At 39.9% G+C, this 18,968-nt stretch overlaps 2 protein-coding genes across 5 annotated transcripts in view; one reads left to right on the top strand and one right to left on the bottom strand.

The window, feature by feature from the left end:
- The window catches only part of LOC136878830 (metallo-beta-lactamase domain-containing protein 1), a 67,708-nt gene extending 60,065 nt beyond the window's left edge, over positions 1 to 7,643 (bottom strand). For 2 of the 3 annotated variants that reach the window (XM_067152340.2, XM_067152341.2), the window contains exon 1: positions 7,509 to 7,620. The gene's annotated coding sequence lies outside the window, so the exon portion shown is untranslated. Of the gene's footprint in view, positions 1 to 7,508 lie in introns of all 3 variants that reach the window. The other variant, XM_067152343.2, reaches the window with a different exon arrangement.
- A 430-nt stretch (positions 7,644 to 8,073) lies between these two features.
- Positions 8,074 to 18,968, top strand: part of IntS9 (integrator complex subunit 9) — a 157,765-nt gene continuing 146,870 nt past the window's right edge. For both annotated transcript variants that reach the window (XM_067152914.2, XM_067152913.2), the window contains exons 1-3: positions 8,074 to 8,256; positions 17,791 to 17,982; positions 18,618 to 18,820. In XM_067152914.2, coding sequence (XP_067009015.2) covers positions 8,248 to 8,256; positions 17,791 to 17,982; positions 18,618 to 18,820 — 404 coding nt within the window. In that variant the 5' untranslated portion in view covers positions 8,074 to 8,247. The remainder of the gene's footprint in view (positions 8,257 to 17,790; positions 17,983 to 18,617; positions 18,821 to 18,968) is intronic.

Genomic DNA, 18,968 nt, shown 5'->3' with positions numbered 1-18,968 from the left:
TCACTGGAGAGGTGGAGGGAATATTTTGAACATCTTCTCAATGTAAAAGGAAATCATCATGGTGGTGTTGCAAACAGTCAAGCTCATGGGGAGGAGGAAAATGATGTTGGTGAAATTATGCTTGAGGATTCGAAAGGATAGTAAATAAACTCCATTGTCATAAGGCAGCAGGAATAGATGAAATTAGACCTGAAATGGTGAAGTATAGTGGGAAGGCAGGGATGAAATGGCTTCATAGAGTAGTAAAATTAGCATGGAGTGTTGGTAAGGTACCTTCAGATTGGACAAAAGCAGTAATTGCACCTATCTATAAGCAAGGGAACAGGAAGGATTGCAACAACTATCAAGGTATCGCATTGATTAGTATACCAGGCAAAGTATTCACTGGCATCTTGGAAGGGAGGGTGCGATCTGTCGTTGAGAGGAAGTTGGATGAAACCCAATGTGGTTTCAGACCACAGAGAGGCTGTCAGGATCAGATTTTCAGTATACGCCAGGTAATTGAAAAATGCTACGAGAGGAATAGGCAGTTGTGTTTATGTTTTGTAGATCTAGAGAAAGCATACGACAGGGTACCGAGGGAGAAGATGTTCGCTATACTTGGGGACTATGGAATTAAAGGTAAATTATTAAAATCAATCAAAGGTATTTATGTTGACAATTGGGCTTCAGTGAGAATTGATGGTAGAATGAGTTCTTGGTTCACGGTACTTACAGGGGTTAGACAAGGCTGTAATCTTTCACCTTTGCTGTTCGTAGTTTACATGGATCATCTGCTGAAAGGTATAAAATGGCAGGGAGGGATTCAGTTAGGTGGAAATGTAATAAGCAGTCTGGCCTATGCTGACGACTTGGTCTTAATGGCAGATTGTGCCGAAAGTCTGCAGTGTAATATCTTGGAACTTGAAAATAGGTGCAATGAGTATGGTATGAAAATTAGCCTCTCGAAGACTAAATTGATGTCAGTAGGTAAGAAATCCAACAGAATTGAATGTCAGTTTGGCGATACAAAGCTAGAACAGGTCGATAATTTCAAGTATCTAGGTTGTGTGTTTTCCCAGGATGGTAATATAGTAAGTGAGATTGAATCAAGGTGTAGTAAAGCTAATGCAGTGAGCTCGCAGTTGCGATCAGCAGTATTCTGTAAGAAGGAAGTCAGCTCCCAGACGAAACTATCTTTATATCGGTCTGTTTTCAGACCAACTTTGCATTATGGGAGCGAAAGCTGGGTGGACTCAGGATATCTTATTCATAAGTTAGAAGTAACAGACATGAAAGTAGCAAGAATGATTGCTGGTACAAACAGGTGGGAACAATGGCAGGAGGGAACTCGGAATGAGGGGATAAAGGCTAATTTAGGAATGAACTCGATGGATGAAGCTGTATGCATAATCCGGCTTCGGTGGTGGGGTCATGTGAGGCGAATGGAGGAGGATAGGTTACCTAGGAGAATAATGGACTCTGTTATGGAGGGTAAGAGAAGTAGAGGGAGGCCAAGACGACGATGGTTAGACTCTGTTTCTAACGATTTAAAGATAAGAGGTATAGAACTAAATGAGGCCACAACACTGGTTGCAAATCGAGGATTGTGGCGACGTTTAGTAAATTCTCAGAGGCTTGCAGACTGAACGCTGAAAGGCATAACAGTCTATAATGATAATATATGTATGTATGTATGTATGTATGTATTTAATTTCTTAATTAAAATCTCTATTTATGTATTGAATAGGTGGAATAAATAAATTTTAATATTTATTTGACTTCATTGTATATTTCAATACGGACCAAAACATGAGAATTATAACATGTAAGTGGTATGTTCCGAGCTGTCAGCGGAGAGATAGCGTAGAATGACATTAGTAGACGAATAAGTTTGAGTGGCGTTTATAAAAGTAGGAAAGATCACAATATGAAGATAAAGTTGGAATTCAAGAGGACAAACAGGGGCAAATATTCATTTATAGGAAGGGGAGTTAGGGATTGGAGTAACTTACCAAGGGAGATGTTCAATAAATTTCCAATTTCTTTGAAATCATTTAGGAAAAGGCTAGGAAAACAACAGATAGGTAATCTGCCACCTGGCTGACTGCCCTAAATACAGATCAGTATTGATTAATTGATACTGATTGATTGAATTTAGTGTACCATTTGTCACCGAGGTAGACACCTCATTTGCAAATAAAGAGATTTTGATTTGATCTGACATTTTCCCACCCTTGCAACTTTTATTCGGGATTGCCCTAAAGAACAGACCAGTTTCATTAACATTCAAAATGTCTTTCAGTTCGTAACTATTCAAAATGTCTGGTAACCTATCTTTCCAATCCGCTATTTCAGTCGCAGACACATCACCACCTTCTCCAGAGACTGTTTTGAAACTAATGTTATGACGTTTTCGAAAACAATCTAACCAACCACTGCTAGCTACAAAATTCTCAACTTTCAGATTATTTGTGATTTCTCAAGCTTTTTCTTGTAACATTGGTCCACTCACACACAGTTTCTTCACTCGAGCACACTTGAACCACTTTTATACCGCAACGTTCATTTCTGAAAAAAAAACCTGACTCCCGCTTTCTTTTCACTCCTTGATTATTATTTTCCTATAATTAAGATTCTATTAGAATAAAATTTATTATTTTCCTTCCACTCCTTTAAAATTTCAGTTTTATTCTTCACAATTGTGTTTGAGTTTTCCCGCAGTTGAATTTTTCGGCGAGCTTTCTCACTGAAAGTCTCTTGTCACTTTCTATAATCACATTTCTTCTTGCCTCGAGATCTAAACACGATCGTCCCTTGTTACTCATGTTTAACAGATAACGGAAATGCTACGATATTTCTGTCTCACTAATTAGCGCCTGTACTGTCTTTTCCTACTCAAGTTGACTACCTGAGCTTGACCTTATCAGCGACAATCCAAGTTATGAATAGAATGATGCAAGAAGGAAAGAAAATTCCCAGGTAACTTGTGAGTCAACAGTCTCCGACAGCATTTCTGGGCAATTAGAATTCTCGGAATAGGCTTATACGCCACTAGGTAGAACTGTATTCTGATGTACCTTCTCTCCCCTAGCACTCGAAATGGTACAAACATTGAAAAGGGATTTCCTTATGTCTGAAGAATGGTTTTCAAAGGGATGACATGTGGTCTGGCGTAATAAATTGTCCTGCAACGTGTAAAGTATCCGCTTAAGTCAAGTGGACGGGACAAATGGCGGTGTCCGCTGTCCGGAGTTCGAGGTGTCCGCTTAAATGAGGCCAATTTAACATTTGTCCTATGTTAAATAAATTTGGTTCTGAGGAAAATTGTCCGTATAGGGAGGTGTCCGCTGAATAAGGGTGTCCGTTAGGGCAGGTTCGACTGTACCATTGGGATCAAACGAGAAGACCATGGGAGGTCAGATAGAACAGATGAAAATAAGCAACCTGGCACAAGTAAATACAAGTAATGCCAGACCCAGCTAGGGGCGCTGTGGTCAGAAGACTATACTCCCAATTTGAGAGCCCCTGGGATTATGGAAAGACAAGAAATTTCATGCAATTAACACAATACAAGGTCAATGTGGGAAGAGGAAGCAATACAGAATACTAGGATGAACATGAAAACACAAAGAGACAAGGACAATCTCATCTTCACACACTGCCACTTTTACATAGCTGGGTTCTCCTATCATCAGTACCAGTCCTCTAAGCTCATTTCCTCTCAGCCATCAACAAGCTTGTTTCTGCTGTATAAGGAAGGCACGTACAGACTGATCTTCAACCTTAATGTGAGATTCGTAGAATCAGTGAGGAAGAGGAATAACAACAACAAGGCCTAATATGTGTTCTTATTCATACTAATATTTCTATATGAATTTTAATGAAAAACTGTGTAATGATGTGTTTTTTCTCATGTTCTCATCAAAGACAGGAATTTATTTATTTAATGCCAGTATGCTGATGTCTGAATGTCGGATGAAAATGAGATACGGGAAGGGTGAAGCCCAGTGTCACCACATAGCCTACTCCTGCTGAATAACATCAAGGGATTTACTCAAGACTTAATATATAATAGGAAAAGCACCCAAAAGGGCATATACAATATGATTACATCAAATTTGAAATTATTCTTTACTAATTTGCGTGATGCTTTTGGTCCTTTTTGAACATAACACAATATGGTATTTTTCGCAGCACTTTCCACAGAGCGAACATATGCAATTCCCGTTTGGTAGGTGGAATTTCTTATTGGTACATAACTTGTGGTGGTAGCCATGAATGGCTAGTCTTGTGATTGTGTGTCTTTGTTCTTCGTTAGCGTTTGTCCATGATCTGTCTGCATTGCATCGGTACTGTAAAATTCCAAGTCGATGTCCATTCGTTTCCTTTGTCTAGCAGCTAGAAGTGCCTGGTAAGCGTCAGTAGATGGCAGGCTTAGCTTATACCTGATATCCTCTATGAAGAAGGTCTCTCTTGCTAATTCATAGGCAAGTCTCGATGGTGCATACTTCCCTATTCGCAGGCAGTGCTTTATGAATCTTGCTTTCACCTTTTCAATTCTCTCGAGGTTCTTGTACGTTAGATTTTCCCATATTAGTTCTATGCCATATGTTATTATTGGTGTTATTGTGGCGTCGAAAAGAGTCATAGCTGTATTCAGCGATAAGCGATGAAGGTTCTTGAGTCCACATATGTATTTAATAGCTGTTGTTGTCCTTTCTTCCACATGGTAGCTGACTGATAGACCCGTTGTCTGTAGGGTGATGCCTAGGTATTTAAATTTATTAACCACTTCCATCTCTTCGTTGTTCAATAAGAGCGTGTCCTTTGGTGATGCTGTTCCCCCTTTCCTGAATGTCATCTGCGCTGATTTCTTCATGTTTATCTCGAAACCATTCTCCAGTGCCCATTTTGCCAGGGCGTTTAATGTCGTCTGTAATTCCTCTTTGTTGGGGCCCGCTATGACCATATCGTCGGCGTACATCAGGAGGGTCGTCTCCATTGTATTTCGAAGGATATTGGTGATGTTCGCAGTGGCTATGTTGAACAGTGTTGGGCTAATGGGGTCCCCTTGTAGTACACCATTTGTCTGCCTGATTTTGTTAGATGTTGTTATTCCATCATCTACTACAATGTCGTTGTATGTCAAGATGTCTTCTATTATTTTACTAATGTAGTGTGTCTTTCCAATCATGTCTTCGATGTTTTGTAGTAGTTGTTTTCTGTCTATGAGATCGAAAGCCTTTTTATAATCAATGAAGACTGCGTAGTATTTTCCCTTGGGCATTCTTAGTGCTGATTCTATTTCGTCCAGAAGAAATTTTACAGCCTGTGTTGTGTTTCTACCCTTCCTGAACCCGAATTGGCATTCTGGTATTTTTGGGTCTACTTCCTGTTCAAGTCTCCTCGTTAGTATTTTAGTATAGATTTTGAAGGTGTTATTCTCCAGTGCTATTCCTCTGTATGAATTTGTGTCTTTTGTTTCCCCTTTACCTTTGTATAGCATTTTAATCTTCGCAGTTCTCCAGCTTTGCGGTATTGTCCCTGATTGCAGGCATTTGTTGAAGAGGTTGGTCCATAAAGGAAGTAGTGTTTCCAATGAGTCTTTTAAGATTTCCATGCAAATATTATCTGGCCCAGGGGCTTTCTTACTTTTCGCTTTCATGATGACGTCTCTGATCTCTTCTGGTGTTATCGGTGGTGGGTTTTGAGTCCGTTCCTCAGTTATGCTTCTGCACACAGCTACATTAATGTTCTGTTGATTTAGTATTTTCTTGAAGTGTTCTTCCCATTCTTTCATTGGTATAACTGTGGCTTGTGTTACCTTTCGTTTCCTCAGGGCAATGAATGGGTCTTTCTTTGCTGCTTCTGCGATTCTATTCGCTTCCTCTTCCATGAATGCAGTTTTCGTTTCCTTCAAAAGTTGCTTGTAATTTCTCCTCTTAGTTGCATAGGTTTTAAGATCTTCATCTCTTCCTGTCGCTTTGGCTACGTATAACGCTTCTAGTGTTTCTGTACGCATTTTGTAACATTTTTCATTAAACCAGGGCTGAGCTCTACGTTGTCTTGGTGGAATAAGAGCTTGTTGAAGTATGTTATTTATTAGTTCTAATGCTCCAGTAGCGTTGCCCTCATCTATGAGCTGCACTGAAGTTTCTATTTGCGTCTCGTTTTGTTTGAGGATATTTATATCAATCTTACTTGATGGTCTGTCGTTGGCGGTCTTAGTAATGTATTTTGTCTGCATATTTTCTTGGGGATATGTTTTCTGATTGGTGCTGCAGAAGACGACCATAAGCCTTCTTGGACCGGGCGAGTTGGCCGTGCGTGTAGAGGCGCGCGGCTGTGAGCTTGCATCCGGGAGATAGTAGGTTCGAATCCCACTATCGGCAGCCCTGAAGATGGTTTTCCGTGGTTTCCCATTTTCACACCAGGCAAATGCTGGGGCTGTACCTTAATTAAGGCCACGGCCGCTTCCTTCCAACTCCTAGGCCTTTCCTATCCCATCGTCGCCATAAGACCTATCTGTGTCGGTGCGACGTAAAGCCCGTAGCAAAAAAAAGCCTTCTTGGGCCAGATTTCGGACATATTTTCCTCTATAAAATACTAAATCAACTGAACTGGTGCCGTTGTGTGCGAAGTATGTTTTGAGTTCTGGGTCGTTTACGAGCTTGAAGCCTTCCTCGCTGAGTGTTTCCAGGATCAGTTCGGTCTTGTTACTGATTTTATCTATTCTGCAGTTAAGATCTCCTGCTAAAAGGACTGACTCATCATGTTTCACCTCCGTCAATGCTTTCATTAGATGTTCTATTGCATCTTCCGTTGTCCAGTGTGGGGGGCATGTACAGGGCTGCTCAAGACTTAATGAAACACCATCAGGAGAGTCTTATGCTGTCACTCCATATGAACACTGCAGACAGGTTAAGAACTGAATCCAGGCTTTTGGCACACAATCTAGTGAATACATACGATCACCTCTCCTACCCTGCTAGCCGACATTCTGGTGGTGAAATTTTTCTCCACCAACGGGCCTCGAACCACTGCTAGAGACGAAATGATTAGATCTAATTTTTAGCAATGAAAGGCTTTTCTAAAAACATGAAAGTAAAAAAGAAATGGCTTTAATATTTAAGCGAGACTCAAATTAAACTGGCCGAGTTGAAGCTTGAACTTCAGTAGGTAACATAATAAAACGTAAAAACGGATCCAGCGAAGTACCTACAAGTAAGGATGACTTTCACACGTATGATCAGGACAACAGCAACGTAATGAATACATAGGCTACTTCCTACAGAAGGTAAAACAATCCAGGACAAAGGCCTGCATTTAATCTGCTGAAAATTTTCAAGGTTGTTGGATTTCGGAGAAAGAAGACAGAACATTAAGTAAATGTTACTCCCTCGTCCAGTGATGACTTGACAAGTAACCAAAACGAGTTTCTATAATAAAACCGTTAAAGAAAATGCCTAAAACAAATTAGGCGAAATTTGACTACAAAACACTTCAGGAAAAATTCAAATTCTTACCTGATATAGTCACCCTGGTCAAGAAAATTCCACTCAAAATTTCTGTACGAGTCTGTACGTGCTGGTCGTGTTTACAAATTTGCCAAAGAGCACAGAACACCCCAAAGAGTGTACCGCAAAGAGAGGTGTGTGAAGTTCGTCAGTCCAAAGAGAATCAGCCAATTCCGACAAATAGGATTGTACAGAATGCGTACCATCGTTGATGCGTACATTTGAAGTAAAAAAATATTCCTACAATATAAAGTAATTCCTACCAACAGGGATTTATAATATCACATAAGACAGAAAATTTTAGTTATACATACTTGGCCAAAAAATGTGTTTTCTATTGTATAATAATGGCGCAATTATTGCGCTGTACAGTGACTGAAATTCCCCCTCCTAAAAGAAATTTTACCTAGTTGAGAAATTTCCTGGATTGTTTTTAGAACTTCTTTTGTTCGTTCGCTACATCACGAACACTAGCGCCAAGAGTTGCTCTTTCCTCTTTGACAGATGTTAAAAAACTTGTTTCAAGAATGCTCTTTGGTTGAAAGCAAAGATTTGTGCGTGTAAATAGTATAAGTGGAAGCAACAACGTGCACGTAAACATAACCTTATAGGAATGAATGTATGAAACAACAACATACTAATTAAAACACTAATGGAGCTTTCGTTATTCAGTGCAACTGTTAAATAGTATTGAACAGAATTCACTGTATTGTTTATCAGAATTATCGGCCTACTTAATGCATCGACGATGAAGCTTGTAAGTATGACTGTAGAAGGTTAACCGACCAGCAAGATTTGAACATATCGGTGTTATGAAGATAAACATTTTCGTTTTACTGCAGTGCACCATAGTTCATTAATCATCAATGATCTGCATTAAGGGCTGTCGCCCAGATGGTAGATTACTTGTCATTTGTTTACCTAGGATTTTCTTAAGTAAGAAAAATCTTTTGGGTCGGGATGGTGAGTTTCTAATAAGCACAGGGGAAGGATCTCTCCTTTCTGCTACTTCAGGTATCGTAAAACATTACTTTTCAAACGATTCCCATGTGCGGCATCCCTAACGAAGCGTCACTCGCGTACCGGTATCAAGTAATCGTGGTCTGGGTCCCAAACTCTGGTACCATACTCAAATTGTGGTTTTACCAGAGACTTTTACGCCCTCTTCTTTACATCTTTACCCATAAATATAAATATCCCTTTCTTTACTACCTCGTTAAAGTGATTACCCCAATGAACATCATTCCTTTTATTAACACCGAAGTACTTACAGTGATTCCCATGAAGTGCTGTCACCCCATAAACACAGTAGTTAAAACTGACAGGACTTTTTCCTTTTGGTTAAACTTACAACTACCGGGTGAGTTGGCTGTGCAGTTAGGGGCATGCAGCTGTGAGCTTGCATCCGGGAGATAGTGGGTTCGAACTCCACTGTTGGCAGCCCTGAAAATGGTTTTCCATGGTTTCCCATTTTAACACCAGGCAAATGCTGGGGCTGTACCCTAATTAAGGTCATGGCTGATTCCTTCCCACTCCTAGGCCTTTCCTATCCTGTCGTCGTCTTAAGACGTACCGGTATCAGTGTGACATAAAGCAAATTGTAAACTTACAACCTGACTTTTTATCCGGTTTACCATTGTACAATTGTCTGCTGTCCATCAGTCAGTCACCACTGTATTTCGGGCAGTCACCCAGGAAGGCACTCGGTCATCACTATCACTTAAAATTTCCCTAACATCCCATACTTCACTGTCAGCACTATTGAAATATGCATCCAAATTAATCCTTTCTGAAAACAAAAGAATTTCCTTGGGGCGCCATAGTATGGTCACAAATAGAAGCCAAGATGCACAGCAATGTGTGTAGGCCTACCTCCAGATAAATGATGATGAACATATTTATTCCACCAACGTCTATACATAAACAAACAAATAGTTTAAAACATAGCCAGAGGATCGTAGCAGCATACAAGCATGTTTTAAGTAAATAAAGTTTCTCAGCGGATCGTAGCTGCAGAATAGTCATGTTTGTATGTGACAATACCTGGTGCAACACCCAAAATGATCGAGCAGATTCCTTATCGATTATTTACCTAACCTCTTCTTAAATGTTTTCAAAGAACTTGGAAATTTATTGAACATTTTCCTTGATAAATTATTCCAATCCCTTACTCCTTGTCCTGTAAATTAATATTTGCCCCAGTTTGTCCTCTTAAATTCCAACTTTATGAATTATTAAGAGTGCTTATCTTTCAATCAAATTTTCAATACCGGTATTTCTATTCTATAGCCTATTTGTGTTCTACATTGCCTATATTGTTTACTTCAAATTTACTTTCTAACTTAATTTATTTCTTTGAGTTCTTAATTTGAATTGGATTTTCTCTACATTGTTGCGTCAATGTGTATTTTTGACTGCATTGAAAATTGCCTGGTATTTTATATTATGATCTTTTCTATTTTTAAAAGCTCTGCTCAAGCTTATTGGTCTACTAATGTCATTCGATGCCATCTCTCCACTGACTGCTCAGAACATACCACTTTTGAGCATTTCGTCTCTTTACTCCCAAGTTTTCTCAGCCCAAAGTATGCAACATTTTGTTTACCCATTAAAATAGTTTTGTACAATTTTGAAAGAAGAAAAAAAAGCGTATTGTTTGTCTGGGATTTCTTAAGGAAGGCTACGTCTGTTTGTTTACACAATGATTTCACTGGTGGCAATGGCCTGGCTGTGTTTAAGCACAGGTGTGTGTGCTTGGTTATTGAGTTTGATTGAGTTGGGTGGTGTTAGTTGGATTACATATACAGTGGACTGATTCTATAGTGGTTGTCTAGCAGCAACACGTATGGGCTGCACCGGGAAAATGTACGCCGTTCGTAGGGCTATACTTCTTCCTCCAGAGAGACAGCTACAGACAAAACCCAGTGCTTTGTATGCTTACACCTTACTTCCTCCACATGCTTATTTCATTTCAGATTCTCCGTAATGTGAATGCCGAGCATGTTGAGTGTTCACTGTGAAAGTCATGCAGGTGCTGCATACTCATGCGAGAGAGCGTTATCAGCACCTGACAGAGTTTGAAAGGGCCCTCATTGTGGATCTCCATTTGGCCAGCTGTTCGAATCTTGCAGTAACCAGATTTGTTGGGCATTTGGATGTGATAGTGGCCCAATGTTGAATTGCGTAGGAACATGGGGGCAGGCATACTCATCTTCAAGGTTCCGGTCGACCACGTCTGACCACCACAAGGGAAGATTGCCATATTGTGTACCAAGAACATTGTTATCCCTTTACATCGGCACCTGCCATCTAAGAACAAATAATGGACTCCCTGCAACCTTTTGTGTCATCCAAGACTATTGGTCGGAAACTAGCAGCAGCTGGACTAAGGAATTACCATCCCATGCATAGGTTGCCATTAACGCCACAACACAAACGGCTGCACTTGGAGTGATGGTGTGACCAGAAAGTGTGGACTGCTGATGAATGGCGTTGCATTGTGTTCTGCAACGAATTGTAGTTCTGCAGTACCCCGGATGACCATAGTCTGCGAGTATGGCGGCGGACTGGGGAAAGATCCCATTCTTGTAATATTTTGGCGAGGCACAGCGGTGTTACTCTTGGCGTCATGGTGTGGAGAGCCATCGGATATGACTTCAGGTCATGGCGGGTAGTAACTGAGGGATATAAACTTTCTGTTTATTGGTCCGCATTAAACTGTGATTACATTAAGAGTTTAGGTACATATATGTGTATATACATATTTTCCCTCTGTATCAGTCATGTACAACTAGCTACGTTCTACACATCGCAGCGCAAGGTCAAACTTCTAGTTCCGCATTGAACTGTGAACCTTACCATCTGCATCTTAGAATTAATCTGACCTTCATGTGCAACATTGCCCAACGTTAAGAACATCAACTGGAAGTTTTTAATTGCATCAATGTATCATGTGCACAACGTAAATTTAAATGTCGTTGCTACCATGCAACGTCATCTGATTATTAGAACTTTGTAATGGAATGCAACACATTTTTAAGAACCATCTTTTGCATCAAGATCAATTAACTAGAGACATTTCTTAGTGGGATTCAATTGCCTTATTTTAATGTATTGTGTGCACAGTTTAATTTTTAATATCATTGTGACTACCCGTCATCTTCAGTTTTAACTTTGTAACACATTACGACTCTCACATGTTCATTTTAATATCATTGTATTATACATTGTTCTTGGACTATTTGATACATTGTATAATTTGTGTCTGATGATGACCTTGACCTTAGGTCGAAACTAGTATCAAATTAAAATTAACCTGGCACAACAATACGTCGCAGACATCCTGCATCCTCCTGTGTTACCTCTCGTGCAATATTATCGTGGTATCTGCGTATCTACGCAGCTTAACACCACGATGCATCTCGTCACTGGCACAATAAGGTCTACACCCACATACTGTCTACCTATTCTCAGCCATATCTCCCAACCAGATCTTTGACGTAAAAATGCTCTCCTCAGGGAATTTAAGAAATTAATAAATAATCCCCAATTACCAATACATGACGACATCGCCGGTGTTCATCTGAATCGTGGTCCCGAAATCCACCAATAAGAACTGCAATAGAACTGAAGAATACCAACTTCAATATTACTAAGGAATGGCAGGGAAGACAAGATACTAGGCCTGAGTCAACTTTGCCACACATAGGACCATCACTGCCACCTGGATTTGAGCTTCCTCGGAAAACCTGGTCTACTCTTAACAGGATACAATCGGGCCATGGTAACTGCGCAGATTTCCATTACAAGTGGAAAATAATTCCTACGCCTAACTGCGACTGTGTTGCCTCCAAGCAGACCATCCTGCACATTATCAGCGAATGTCCAAAAAGAAAGTACAGTGGCGATATCAGTGACTTTGCTCATGCGCTTCCAGGGAGCTATATAAATAACCTGGATATAAATATAGAGTTTTTTCTTCAAAATCATTGTGTGCTGTATCTGTAAAGCCATACGCTAAATAAATAAATAAATAATAAATTATCGTGGTGCCATTTTTCAACAGGACTGCTCGTCCACACACGACACGTGTCTCTGTGAACTGTCTGTGTGATGTTGAGGTACTCCTGTTGCCAGCAAGATCCCCAGATCTATCTCCGATAGAACATCAACTCCGTCCCAATGCCAGTATCCAGTATATCAGGGACCAGTTACAACAGTTGTCGACCAGCTTGCTCAGAAAAGGATACAATGGTTTTATGACACCCTTCCCAACCGAATCACTGCATGCATCCAGCCAGAGGGGATGCAGCGTCATACTGATAAGTGGGCTCGTCCTGACATGTTTTTTGTAAATTTGACTCTTATTTTGTAATCACTGAAATAACATCACGTACCTTTTCAACATGTGAAGTTTCATTTCGTTTCCTCCTCCCATTATGGGTGCTTCAATTTTTTTTTTTGCCAGGCAGTGTATTTTGCACTTATTAACATTTATACACATTTTATTTCCATCAGACCACAAAGCTGTACTATTCAGATTGGAAGTGCACCATATCATCATTATTTTTTATGGTTCTATAAATGACTGTCCTCCTCTGCGAACCATGTGACCTTGCCGCGGTGGGGAGGCTTGCGTGTCCCAATGATGCAGATAACCGAGCCGCAGGTGCAACCATATCGGATGGGTATCTGTTGAGAGACCAGACTAACGAATGGTTCATCGAAAGGGGGGTAGCAGCCTTTCGGTAGTTGCAAGGGCGGCAGTCTAGATGATTGACTGATACGGCCTTGTAATAATACTCAACATGGCTTAGCTGTGTTGATACTGCTACACGGCTGAAAGCAACGGGAAACTACAGCCGTAACTAACTCCCGAGGACATGCACCTCTCTCTGTGTGAATGATGTACTGATGATGGCTTCCTCCCGGGTAAAATATTCCGGAGGTAAACTAGTCCCCCATTCGGATCTCCGGGTGGGGACTACACGAGAGGGGGCGATCATCAGGAAGATGGATACTGACATTCTGCGAGTTGGAGCGTGGAATGTTAGAAGTTTGGATCGTTGTAGTAGGTTAGAGAATCTGAAGAGGGAAATGGATAGGCTAAAGTTAGATGTAGTTGGTATAAGTGAAGTACGTTGGCAGGAAGAAAAAGATTTTTGGTCAGGCGACTACCGAATTATCAACACAAAATCAAACAGGGGAAATGCAGGAGTTGGTTTAATCATGAATAAGAAAATAGGGCAGCGGGTAAGGTACTATGACCAGCATAGTGAAAGAATTATTGTCGTCAAGATAGACACCAAACCAATGCCCACCACATTAGTGCAGGTCTATATGCCTACTAGTTCAGCGGATGATGAAGAAATCGAAAGAATATATGAGGAGATAGAAGATTTAATACAATATGTAAAAGGTGACGAGAATCTAATTGTGATGGGAGACTGGAATGCAGTGGTCGGCCAAGGAAGAGAAGGTAGTACAGTAGGAGAATTTGGATTGGGACAAAGGAACGAAAGAGGAAGTCGGCTGGTTGAATTCTGCACTGATCATAATTTAGTCCTTGCCAATACTTGGTTCAAACACCACAAACGACGGCTGTATACGTGGACGAGACCTGGAGACACTGGAAGGTATCAAATAGACTTCATTATGATTAGGCAGAGATTCAGAAACCAGGTGTTGGATTGCAAAACTTTCCCAGGAGCAGACGTGGACTCTGACCACGACTTGTTGGTCATGAAATGCCATCTGAAGTTGAAGAAATTGAAGAAAGGAAAGAATGCAAAAAGATGGGATCTAGACAAGTTGAGAGAAAACAGTGTGAGGGATTGTTTCAAAGAACATGTTGCACAAGGACTAAATGAAAAGGCTGAAGGAAACACTATAGAGGATGAGTGGAGAGTCATGAAAAATGAAGTCAGTAGGGCTGCTGAAGAAATGTTAGGAAGGAAGAAAAGATCAACTAAGAATCAGTGGATAACTCAGGAGATACTAGACCTGATTGATGAACGACGAAAATACAAGAATGCTAGAAATGAAGAGGGGCAGAAAAGAATACAGGCGATTAAAGAATCAAGTGGATAGAAAGTGCAAGGTAGCTAAGGAAGAATGGCTGAAGGTGAAGTGCAAGGATGTCGAAGGTTGTATGGTCCTGGGAAAGGTAGATGCTGCATACAGGAAAATCAAGGAAACCTTTGGAGAAAGGAAATCTAGGTGTATGAATATTAAGAGCTCAGATGGAAAGCCACTTCTAGGGAAAGAAGACAAAGCAGAAAGATGGCAGGAGCATATCCAACAGTTGTATCAAGGTAAAGATGTAGATAATTTGGTTCTGGAACATGAAGATGCTGTTGGTGCTGATGAAATGGGAGACCCAATTCTGAGGTCAGAGTTTGACAGAGCTGTGAGTGACCTCAATAGGAACAAGGCACCTGGAATTGATGACATTCCCTCTGAATTACTGACTGCCTTAGGAGAAACCAGCATGGCAAGGTTATTTCATTTAGTGTGCAAGATGTATGAGACAGGAGAAGTCCCATCCGATTTTCAGAAGAATGTTGTTATACCTATTCCCAAGAAAGCCGGTGCTGACAGGTGTGAAAACTACCGCACCATTAGTTTAGTATCTCATGCCTGCAAAATTTTAACACGTATTATTTACAGAAGAATGGAAAAACAAGTTGAAGCGGAGTTGGGAGAAGATCAGTTTGGCTTCAGAAGAAATGTAGGAACACATGAAGCAATCCTGACTTTACGTTTGATCTTAGACGATCGAATCAGGAAGGACAAGCCCACGTACATGGCATTTGTAGATCTAGAAAAGGCATTCGATAATGTTGATTGGACCAAGCTATTTATGATTCTGAAGATGATCGGGATCAGATACCGAGAACGAAGAATTATCTAAAATCTGTATAAAAATCAGTCTGCAGTGATAAGAATCGAGGGCTTTGAAAAAGAAGCAGCAATCCAGAAAGGAGTGAGGCAAGGCTGCAGTTTGTCCACTCTCCTTTTCAATGTTTACATAGAACAGGCAGTAAAGGAAATCAAAGAGAAATTTGGAAAGGGAATCACAGTCCAAGGAGAGGAAATCAAAACCTTGAGATTTGCCGATGATATTGTTATTTTATCTGAGACTGCAGAAGATCTCGAGAAGTTGCTGAATGGTATGGATGAAGTCTTGGGTAAGGAGTACAAGATGAAAATAAATAAGTCCAAAACAAAAGTAATGGAGTGCAGTCGAACGAAGGCAGGTGATGTAGGAAATATTAGATTAGGAAATGAAGTTTTAAAGGAAGTAGATGAATATTGTTACTTGGGTAGTAAAATAACTAACGATGGCAGAAGTAAGGAGGACATAAAATGCAGACTAGCACAAGCAAGGAAGAGCTTTCTTAAGAAAAGAAATTTGCTCACTTCAAACATTGATATCGGAATTAGAAAGATGTTTTTGAAGACTTTTGTGTGGAGCGTGGCATTGTATGGAAGTGAAACATGGACGATAACTAGCTCAGAAAGAAAGAGAATAGAAGGTTTTGAAATGTGGTGTTACAGAAGAATGCTGAAGGTGAGATGGATAGATCGAATCACGAATGAAGAGATAATCGAATTGGTGAGAGGAGATCGATTTGGCTAAATTTGACGAGAAGAAGAGATAGAATGATAGGACACATCTTAAGACACCCAGGACTTGTTCAGTTTGTTTTTGAAGGAAGTGTAGGTGGTAAGAACGGTAGGGGTAGACCAAGGTATGAATATGACAAGCAGATTAGAGCAGATGTAGGATGCAATAGTTACGTAGAAATGAAAAGGTTAGGATAGGGTGGCATGGAGAGTTGCATCAAACCAGTCTATGGACTGATGACTCAAACACAACACACAAATGACTGTCATCGGCACACTGTGCCATGGTCAAATTTACACTATTTAGTAAGTTGAGAGCATAAATCGTGTACAGGAGAGGCCCTATCACACTACCCTGAATTGCTCCAGAAGTAATTGCGGTTTGGTCTGATTTGGCTCCTCCTTACACAACACATTGCGTTCGACACACTAAAAATGACTTCAGCCATGCCAACAGTTTATCCTGAATGCCGTAGTTGTTAAGTTTTAACAGATGTCTCTGATGTGGCACTTGGTCAAAAGCTTTGCTTCAGTCCAGGGTCACACAGTCTAGTTGTGAGTCATCCGTCTGCTCCAGAAAGAACTGCTAATCATCAATGAATTTTGTTAAAAGTGTTGTGCAGGTTTTTCCAGGTAGGAAACCGTGCTGGTTTGAATTCAGTAGGTTTCTCTCTTTGAGGAAATCTAACATATATTTAACAACTAGACTGTTCCATACATATACAGAACCTTAATGTAATTGATACTGGATGGTGGTTTCCCATTTGATACGAGGCAAATGGTGGGGATGTACCTAAATTAAGTCCACAGCTGCCTGCTTCCTTCCCACTCCTAGCCCTTTCCTATCTCATCGTTGCCGTAAGACCGATCTGTGTCGGTGCGATGTAACACTAATTGTAAAAAAAATAATTTAAAAAATTCTGTTCCAACCTTTAATCCTGAGAAAGGGCCACAATTCCTTGGAGTTGCTGTTAAAGCTGAAAATATAAGAACTGTAGGAATCTCTGACAGATTGTTTAGCCTTGTTCCTAGCCAGCCTGTACTGCTCCCACTCACAGTCGGTTGGTTTTCTTTTCCATTATTGGAAGAGGCACTCCCTCCTTCAGAAATTTTGTACTGTCAGGTATGAAATTTGGGAGTTGATTTTGTATGGGTTAGTGTTGCAAGAATTGCCTGATGGTCTCAAAATCCAGGAATGATATTAAGGGATTGGATGGATTGTTGTATGTTACTTAGGGAAAGATCGAGGGTTAAGCGTGTTGTATGCAAAATATTTGTGGCTTCGAATACTAATTGATGAAGAAATAAATCATAAAAGGCAGAAAGTAATCTATTCCCGAGGGAAATTATTTGGAACAGGGGCAACACCACCACGACCACGTAATTTCCAATTCTCGTATTTAGTCTTGATGTGGGTCCCATATACTGGAACCATATTCTAATTGGGGTCTTACTAGTAACTTAATGCTCTCTCCTTTACATCCATATTGTCCATTGAATGTTTGTTACCAGCAGGAGTATTCTTGTCATTTATGTTTTCATGTTAGCCCTTGTCCCCTTTTTCTGTTGCTTCTTCTTTCCATTTCCTTTTCATGTTCTTATGTATGACTTGACATGTAGAGTATTATATTTCCTATAAAGTAATTTTTTTATTTATTTTTAGTATTGCTTAAGCAGTGATCCTAACAAGCCATGCTACATACTTCGATTTAAAGAGATAACATTGATGCTGGACTGTGGTCTGTCAGCCCAAACAGTTCTTAATTTCTTACCCTTACCACTTGTGCCCAGTGCAAGGCTAAATAATTTACCAGCATGGATGCCTCGTGATATCTCCGATCAGCAACTAGATGGGGTAAGTGGTATGAGGATACAATAAAGGTAACATGCAAAGAAAAGAAACCAAGTCAAACAATGAGCAACGAACAAACGTAGCAACTCTGAGAAAAAACAAAATAGACTGTAAAAAGTCAGTAAATCTTTAGTTGTTACAATTTTCTCCATGAGAAACATTTACATGTTTTCCATTCTAACAAGTTCAGTTGTTACTTCCTGGTTTGACATTATAACATAAGTTTCTGAAAGTTTCATATCAAAATTAGTAAAATAGCATTTTAACCTACTTACTTAACATTACTTTTAAAAATTTTATTTCTCTTCGTGTATAAACAAAAATTTTGGATTGTTTGCTTCTTATAGTTTGTCATGACACTGTCGATGTACTGTAGTAGATAATATAGCACATTTTAAAGGAGTTTATGTACCTGTATTTTATTTTAGTGCCATATATTTTAGTAAAGAGTCCAAGGAAGATACTGAGAAATATCAGTCATATTGGTGCAGCAGTGACAGTTCTTTCAGTTTGCGCCTGAACTTTTTTGTCTTATTTGTCTTAGGCCAGCTTTCATTATACAAAAGCATTTTACTGAACATTATGTAGTTTAACATTTCCGTATTTTGACTTGACCTGATAATCATTTCGTGTTACAGGAGCTAAAGGAATGTTGTGGCAGAGTTTTTGTTGATTCTGCTCCAGAGTTTTTCTCGCCACAACCCAAAATTGTAGACTTTTCTGAAATCGATGTCATCTTAATTTCCAACTACCTGTGCATGCTGGCTCTTCCTTTCATCACTGAAGGGACTGGATTCACTGGTGTTGTGTATGCCACAGAACCTACGTTACAAATTGGAAGGTAACAACTTATATTCATATATTTTACCTTAGTATTTTAAGACTTTTCAGCTCTAAATGTGAATGTTAATGTAGATACCCAGTAATACGTCACTAGCAATATGTCTCTAAGCTTCTGTTTTAAAGTTGACGCACTGTTACTCCCATAA

The sequence above is a fragment of the Anabrus simplex genome, chromosome 8, assembly GCF_040414725.1.
Source record: "Anabrus simplex isolate iqAnaSimp1 chromosome 8, ASM4041472v1, whole genome shotgun sequence".
NCBI lineage: Eukaryota > Metazoa > Arthropoda > Insecta > Orthoptera > Tettigoniidae > Anabrus > Anabrus simplex.
The sequence above is the reverse complement of the archived record's forward strand: the minus strand, read 5'-3'. Positions and strand labels throughout refer to the sequence as shown.